General features: G+C 42.3%; 2 protein-coding genes across 2 annotated transcripts in view; one reads left to right on the top strand and one right to left on the bottom strand.

Moving 5' to 3' along the window:
* The first annotated feature begins 878 nt into the window (after positions 1–878).
* Positions 879–8,661, top strand: part of LOC128741879 (uncharacterized) — a 99,679-nt gene continuing 91,896 nt past the window's right edge. The window contains exon 1 of the mRNA XM_053837982.1: positions 879–983. The gene's annotated coding sequence lies outside the window, so the exon portion shown is untranslated. The remainder of the gene's footprint in view (positions 984–8,661) is intronic.
* LOC128739577 (antigen 5 like allergen Cul n 1-like) lies at positions 2,386–7,151 on the bottom strand. The gene is made up of 5 exons (XM_053835071.1): positions 7,133–7,151; positions 6,801–7,072; positions 6,487–6,728; positions 6,338–6,422; positions 2,386–2,574 (listed from the first exon to the last, which is right to left on the bottom strand). The coding sequence occupies exons 1-5, from the start codon at positions 7,149–7,151 to the stop codon at positions 2,386–2,388; spliced, it is 807 nt and encodes a 268-aa protein (XP_053691046.1).

The raw sequence follows: 8,661 nt of genomic DNA, 5'->3' as shown, positions 1-8,661 counted from the left end.
AATTTAGCGTGAACAATTCTCTCCCTTCCGTGCGGAACTCCGATTGTTGTTGTTAATGGTTGTTCTTTCCGGTTGTTGTTGTTCTTTGTTTTCGTACACACATGTTCGCCCACTCCGTGCCTGCCGTCTGAGTTTCCAGAAAAGCACCAACAACCGGACGGGTGGGTGGCGCCGTTCTGCTAGCTTCGCATAATCACCATTATCTCAACCTGACATCAACCGTTGTGTATTTTTGTAAATGTTTCAATAACTTGCCTCAGTCATGTCCCAAGTGAGCCATACACATACACGAACGACTCTAATCAGCTTATCTACTCGAGGTTCACTCTTCGGCTTCGCTGCCTCGGTTTTGTTTGGGTGGAATTTTTCTTTTCCAATGCTGCGTTGCGCTCGTTTCTCTACATACTTCATCGCTTTCCATTAGTAAAAGCAACAAAAGACCTCCATCGCAAAACAAAACGTAGAAAATTGCTGTGTGCAACTCCTGCATGAACCAGAATACCAAAAATAAAACAAATAAAAAAACGCACACACTGACACGACTAGGATAACCGGAACCCACCAGCCCGAATTCGGAAGTTGACGTTCGATTCGTTTTTCTGCAGCTTCTTTGTTCGGTAAACGGATTAGGCATTCCGGCTATTCTAGTCCATCCATTTTTCCATACACTTCATGCATAGTCCTATATGATCGTTGTTCAATGTTGTATCGTTCGAGTTTTGTTTTTGTTTGGCTTTTTTGTTTACACAGTGACTAGTTTGTTTGTGCTTAAGTAGCGGTAAACCGGCGTACCGAGTGGATCTTCGTCCAAAGTTAACTGAAGCACTTTGTTGCTACCCTCTTTTTTCTTTTCCCTTCTGTTGCCTCTTGCAGAACCATCCCCGCTGTATGAGAACAACCACTATCACGAGGAATGCTTGAGGTGCAACTCATGCGGTCTCAATCTAACCGGACCCAACCAGAAGAGAGCCAGACGTTTCAAGGTAAGTTTGCTACCGGGAAATTACGGTGTGTTTTGATGATAGTACATAGTTATTTAATTCAACCCAAATCAAATTTGCTTCACCTTCTTTCTATGATTTGGCGTCATAAATTATAACAATTAGACAATTTAGCGCCAGCATTTAATTAAAATGAAATACCATAACTAGAAGATGTAATTGAAAAAAACTGGGAGCACACATGTTACACAATGTCACAACGCACACGAACGGAATCTGAACAAAAAAGAGTCGACTTCCACTAACATATTTCGTAGCATTTCATTATTGGGTCTTGGGGAGGAACATAAAGCTAATAGATTTTTTTGACGATCGCCACCAGCTTTTTCCAGCATCCACCTATGTGTGCTGACGTGTGGTTCGATTGATGCTAATTCCCATGACAGCATCCCCCATCGTTGTTCTACATGGCGACTATCTTTGACTTTGATTGGCCCAAAATAGTCTATGTCAACATCGTTGAATGGAGCGACATAAGCGTCAAGTCTTTCCGGTTGGAGGTCGACCATTATTGGTACATGTAGCATAATGTGGTTGTTTTTACTGATTTAGTAGGGCAATTGTGTATAACGTGACTACCTGGCCAATTTGCCCCCCTTTGTTTTTCCCTAAACAAGCGAAATTAAAATGCAAAACCACCCAAACACCATAGTATTTGATGGGACTAGCCTACTATGCAAGTATGACAGTTGTCACATGCTGTAAAGACCTATTTGAAACAAACAAACACTAAAATTGTATCTTTTTGCGTCGTTGCGTAGTCTACTGATTTTGGCCAGATGTACAATGGGAATCTCTCCAAGCAGTGCCTGTGCCTCGTGATTGATACACCTCCGCCACTCTCCGCTTTCGGTTTGTACTCCACCAAATATCATCCGCAATACCTACCGCTCGAATACGGCAAGAACGCGTATGAGCAGCGTCACAGCATCAAGTTCATAAAGAACTACCGATCTAATAAGGATTTTGGACACTGTCATCTTTGCACCGCGGCGTATGCTTCTTGATCATTGCGTATTGCGAAGGCGAAAGTAGGCCCGATTTCTCGAATCGTGTTAGGTGTAGAATTAGTATCTGAAAACTGTAAGCATTCATACATCACGCATAGCACACTAGATAATCGCGTGCGACGAACACAATCTGACCCGTATGAAAAATAACAACAGCAACAACAATGTTTTTCATAAATTGATTGTTTGACTCCACTTTTGGTTACATAATTTTATGAAACTCAAGCTGCTTAGCTTTATTCGCAGGCGCAGCAGCTCTTGAACCTGTCGATAAAGAAGGGTCAAGTCATGTAAGCTCAAGGTTTTGCTTTGCTTTTTTTTTTGGTGCCGGTCGTTATGTATGGCTTGCTCAATTTGCCGAACCCACTGATCGCCTACAACACCATGTACTTCTTGACAAATTTGTCGATCTTCTTCTTCTGGAACTTCTCCAGAACAACCAGGCGGGACTTGCCGATGAAAAACTCCAGGCCTGGAATCTGCTTAGCGTCTGCTTTAATGTACGTCACGTTGACCATTACGATGCATGCAGCGAAAATGCCAATTACTAGCGGTATAGCTTCCTAGCGTGGGCCATCGTATTCTGTTTATCGATTCGGTTAGGTGCCTTCCTTACCTTGAGGGCATGAAGTCCGACCCCGACCCGCTTCATTGCCTGCGAACCAGACGGAAGAATGGACCTTCTTGGCTACGTCCCGAATCGAAAGGTTCGGAATGTGCTGAAAATAATTCCTTACTTTCCTTGCCTTCTCGGGGTCGGTCGTCTTCGATTTCCTTCCACTTCTAGCTCGTCGCTGGGTCGCCTTGAACGATTTTATCACACGGGACATGGCTGAATAATCAACTCCCAACTTTTTCGCGATCCACCTGTGAGACTGGCCTGGATTTCCCAGGACCCATAATTTTTTGTTGAAGCACTTCTTGTTTGGAAGCCATCTTGATAACCACTTGACAAATTATGAGGAAATTTTGTACATGTAAACATTACACTCTTAACCAATTTTACCCAAATTTCGTTTATTTTTACTCATGCAATAAAAAGTTATACACAAAAGAAAGCGTTGCATTTTTTTTCTCGTACAGTCTGTAGGCGGCGTCAAGCCGTTGCCAGCGTTTTTCGGCCATGTTTATAAAGCTCTGCTTGTAAGCGCTCCTCACCGACGGCTTAATTGATCTTTAGCGACTCGATTTCTTGTTTGACGTTTCTTGTAGATCAAGAAACAAGGCAGGGACATGATTAACTTCCGTGGGCACTATTTGGTTAACTTCTGTCCGTCTCATTGTGCAGCTTCGCCATTGAGGCGTTCATCGAAGAACTGCTTCCATCTGATAGTCTACCTCGCGCTCGTTTGTGATCAGATTCCTTCCCTCGTCCCTACACATGACAGGTTTCGGTGCGTAGGGGTGCGCGGCGTTAGGTATACGGACGTTAGGCATATGAACTTTAGGCGTAATGGATGATAGGCATAATGGCCGATAGGCATTATTTACAAAACTTCGTTTTCTTGTGAATAAGCACTAGAGAAAATCATCATTTCGTCACAATACAATAACAACCGATTCCGCCCATTTAACATAAATTCATTTGACATAATGTTGTTTGGCAGAACGTCGTTTACCGTAAAACATTGGCATAACACCAACCATAAGAGGCCATTTGGCAGAAAAATAATTGGCATAATGACCTTTTAGCATTGTTCCGTAAAAAATATTTTATAACTCTTTATAAATGTAGCAATCTCCCCGCAGAAATCACATCTGTCTAGGTTCATTCGCTTTCCTAGGTCTACTGACAACGGAGGTTACCCTAGGAGTGCCTACAAACGATAACAGCGTGCCGGCTCCCGATCTCGAAGAGGTTTTGTTACGTATTCTATCTCCAATAGCAAGTGAATTCGTTTACCGAAATCTAACGAAACTGGGCGAAATTTGCCATAGCGTTAACTGTAATTTAATGGTGATTTATCGTAAAATCTTGGGTAAATTTTGTACGATTTCGTTAAATTTCGGTGAACACAAAATTTGGCGAAATCTCGCACAGTCTTAGGGCAGTATCAGGAAGGTTTCATGGGGACCCGTGGTACTACGGATCAAATTTTCACTCTACGACAAATCATCCAGAAATGTCAGGAGTGCAACGTGTCCACGAATCAAATTTTCGTGGATTTCAGGGCCGCATACGATAGAGAAACCTTGGGACGGCGGAGGCAATCTGCGCCAGGCCAAACTTAAAGGTTAGGAGAATTGGATTACAAATCAATGCGTCGAAAATCAAATATATGGTAGGAAGAGATAGCTCTAGAGAAAATAACGTCACATTTTACGGACAGTGGCTATTGACGGCGATGAACTGTAAGTGGTTGATGAGTTCGCATATATGGGATATTCAACGACGCATTCAAGCTGGAAGTCGGACCTACTTACCCCCCCCCCCCCCCCCCCCCGCAAGACGCTTCGAAAACGCAGCATACACCGTCACACAAGGCTGACACTAATCAGATCGGTAGTCCTCTACGAACTTGAAATTATAACTATGCTTACGGAAGATATACGTGCACTTGCCGTATTTGAACGGAAACTGTTGCGGACTAGTTTTGACGGAGTACAAACGGATAGCGGAGAGTGGCGAAGGCGTATGAACTTCGGATTGCAGGCACTACTTGTAAAGATTCCCATCATATACTTAGCGAAAGCTGGGAGACTACGGTTGGCCGGCCACGTCACAAGGATGCCGGACAACTGTGCAGTGGAATCCGTTCTCTTCAATAACTCCACCGACACAAGTATTAGAGGTGGCCAACGTGCTAGAAGGCTCGTCCAGGTTGAAGCCCACTTGCGTGTGTCGAGACGCTCAACGAATATGCGTCGAATAGTCCAGGACCGAATACAGGAGGGGAATTCTTAGTACGGTAAGAGCCATCCCGGCCCTCGGCTGGTAGAAGTAAGGTCTACCGTCTGTCGTTAGTTTTTCCTATCCCTCGCATCGACTTTGCGGGCTGATACCAAGTGGCCAAATAACAAGTACCCGAAATCCAAATGGCCCAATTTCTACAACTCTCACTGAAGACGGACAATGTATTTGGCCGAATAACGAATGGGCGAACCCCTGTTTAGCTGAAACACGAAAGGCCTAATTCTTGCTTGGCTGCATCTCGCCGAAAACAATTTTTTCGAATAATATTAATAAACATCACATTTTTAACGTTGGTTAAGCTACCATCAAAATAATGCCGCCGTCGGTCGGCGTGCCGTCGGAATGACCAACCCCCCCAACCGGACAGTCCCCCAGCAGAAATCCCCTCTATTTAGGTTTACTATTTTTCTAGGTGTATTGTTGTCCTCCAGTTGACTTCGAATGAGCGGTAGCGGGTAAGGACAGTATATATCCATTATTTAAGCAGGTCGAGGGCCGCGAATGTTTTCTATGACATTTGCCCATTCGTGTTACGACTATTCGAGATAAACCGACTCCCACTATATGCAATGCTTTTTTAAGCCGTGTCGATTGGATCTCTTGCAACCCAACGGCAGATTGCCTAACGTCCATTAAACCTACTATACATTATACTTATCGCGCCTATTATGCCTATCGTCCATTATGCCTGACTTTCTTTTCTCATATCGATGAAGTGTTATCAGCTGTTTCGTACGTTTAACGGATCTGTGGATATTTAATGGGCTCATAAATTGTTATAGAAGCAGTGCATTTGACAGACTAGACATACCAGTGCTGCTTTTCTAATTATTCAAATTAAGTTTTAGTCCTATATTGTTAAAATGGGTTGAAATTTACCTAACAAGCACACCACAGCACAGCACACCAAAACAAAATGTTAAAAAATAACATAATTTTAGCAAATTTATGCAAGATTAATAGATAAAGATGTGATTAGGTTAATTCCAAATTACCTAAACTTAGGAAAAGCCGTAATAAAAATAAAATAATGAGATAAAATTAAAATATTTCCAAATTGCATTTGAGCGAAATGCGATAATTGCAACAAAGAAAGGAATATTAGTTCAATTTGACTACAAATAACAAACTACTTAAGGACCGATTACAACTGATATTCTCTCGATGTGTCTGGTATTATAAAAGCTTGGAGGTCCTATTACAGGACCAAAATCTGGGCACGTTACGGTGTTACACAATAGAATTCACTCGTTTTTCTAAAGGTTTGACGAAATTGGTTCATTTATATTACATAAGCCAGGGTGTTGCGGGTTACACCCGGTGCGACACTGTGAGCAAGCTGTTCCCGTTTTATACACTGCCTGTTCAAGGATGTTAGTTAGGGCATAATTACAGACAAGATACTTTCTGACCCAAGGCTGCTGGTTGTAGCTAACCATAGCACAACCGATTCGCGTTGTACGATCTGAAACCATCTGTGTGAAGTGACCAACGGGACTGTAATAATGAATAAGTTAAGTTATTTGTTTCAATTACCCGTAGGTATACAATCTCAACTCACCCAGAAATATTATTCGTATACCGTGCAATAATATCAGGATTAGCATTCGAATATTCCGAGAACCAATTGTTGATCAATTGTTTAATTAGTACCACATCCGGCACCGATTTTCCTTGCAGGGATATTTGGGCAATGTTTTGACCGGCATGCTTGAATTGCTCGGTGTTGCGACATTGGTCATGGCCATACACACATCGTCTGGTGTTAGCACCAGCAATTGCAGCCAATTCCGGAGACCATTGCTGAAAGCAATGTCACATATTTGGCTACATTCACGTCCCAAACAACACTTACCACACGGATGGTTTACTTACCAGGGTAGCCATCCGGGAAGCCTGCGGGTAGAGCTTGTCCCGAGCATAGGTTTGCTTTCCGGTAGCGACTTTGTTGCGGAGTTCATTGTGTAAGCTTACGATTAAATTTATCTTCGCCTCATCCATTATAATTTCCTCCGATCCTGCACCGCAGGAGGGTGCCAACGTTGATAAACCGTTGCAAGCAACGTGGGAGATGCCCTTCGGGCACAGCTGTGAGTTGCAGTAATTAATTGCCTGACTGGAAAGTCCGACGATAGCCAAAAGTAGTACTGAAATGAAAAATATTTGGATAACAAACAATTGAAAAACAGTGTCGTATCGTTGCTCACCTGCGGTTAGAAGTTCCATACTGGGTTCGAAAGTATATTCTTCGTTGTGATGGAGTCCAGTGCAAGTTTTATATCAATTTACGGTTTGTTACAGTAGAGAAATACGGGTACAATATGCAGTCTGGACTAAAGTATTCGCTACTTGCAAAAAAACCACTTATGAGACCCCAAGTAGCTTTATAAATAGTAAAATGGTCAACATCTGCCAGTTGGTCAGTTAAATGTTGATAAGTATCGTTAATTACTCAGGCAGTAGTAAACTTTCTTTTCTTCTGAACCCCTCGGGAAGGTGCAGTTTGTCGTTAGCCGTGGGACGTCTTGCATAAATTACGCAAAGATTGCACCATGGTGAGACGCGAACAAATCACCGTTGCTGGCAATAATCAATTTGCCTAATTGATTATGGCCGGCAATGCTCGATTGCACAGTACCCTTGCCCTGCCGCCCAGAAGAGTAGCCCGAATTCGTTCTAAAAAATATGCTAATTTATTGTAGGCTAATGTTATTACTGCAATAAAAACTGTGAGCACTTAATGAACTGAATTGATCGTTAAAAAAGCGAATAAAATTCAAATCGTTAAGTTTCATGCAACATCAACTGCAGTGACGAGTGCAAATATGACTTTAAAATCAATTCATTCTCTACTTTATGCGCAGAATGCTCAATGATGAGAGGTTCAGCTATTAAAAATCAGAACGTACTATTAGTATTACTTGGGTTGATTTGTTACAAAATATGATTATGAAATTCGAAGGAACGATTTGTCAATGGAATATACACAACAAATGCTCAAGTGTTTTGTATAAGGAAAATTTATCGTTGTTTGGAATTCATCCTTCTTATTTTCAGTATATAAAACAGGCTGTAGTAAAAATGAGGCAAATTTCAACAGAATTAACAGAATTTTAGAGATATTAAATATTGATTTCACCATACTTTTTGAAAACTTCTTCAGTGTACTATTTGTTAAGCTAAGATCTAGTTATAAATAATGAGAACTTTTACTTTTCTCGCCCCGATTCTATATTATTGCTATATTATCATTGCTAAGAGCCGGGGTACAGCTCTTGCCGTATCACGAAGTCCTCTTCACTGTACTGGGTCCTGGGCTACTCGTCGCCAATTCGTTAAGCGTCTCGACACACGCAAGTCGGCTCCAATCTGGTCGAGCCATCTAACTCTTTGGACCCCTCAGTTTCTAGTGCCGGTAGCGTTCTTCAAGAAAAAGAATTTGCTGTACAGTCGTCCGACATCCTTGCGACATGGCCGGCCCACAAAAGTTTTCCAACTTTCACCAGCTGTACGATGAGAACCTCTCCAAGAAGTGCCTGCAGCACGTGGTTCATACATCTGCGCCACTCTCTACTTTCTGTTTATACTCCACTAAAAATAGTCCGCAATACCTTTCGTACAAATACGGCAAGTGCACGTAAGAAAAGTTGAAGTCTCAAATCCATAGGGAACTACCGGCCTGATTAGCATTTTGTACCTCGTCAGATTTGTGAGGTGGCATACGCTCCTTAATCGA

This window comes from Sabethes cyaneus, chromosome 3, assembly GCF_943734655.1.
Source record: "Sabethes cyaneus chromosome 3, idSabCyanKW18_F2, whole genome shotgun sequence".
Lineage (NCBI taxonomy): Eukaryota > Metazoa > Arthropoda > Insecta > Diptera > Culicidae > Sabethes > Sabethes cyaneus.
Note: the sequence above shows the minus strand (reverse complement) of the source record. Positions and strands in the feature narration are given on the sequence as shown.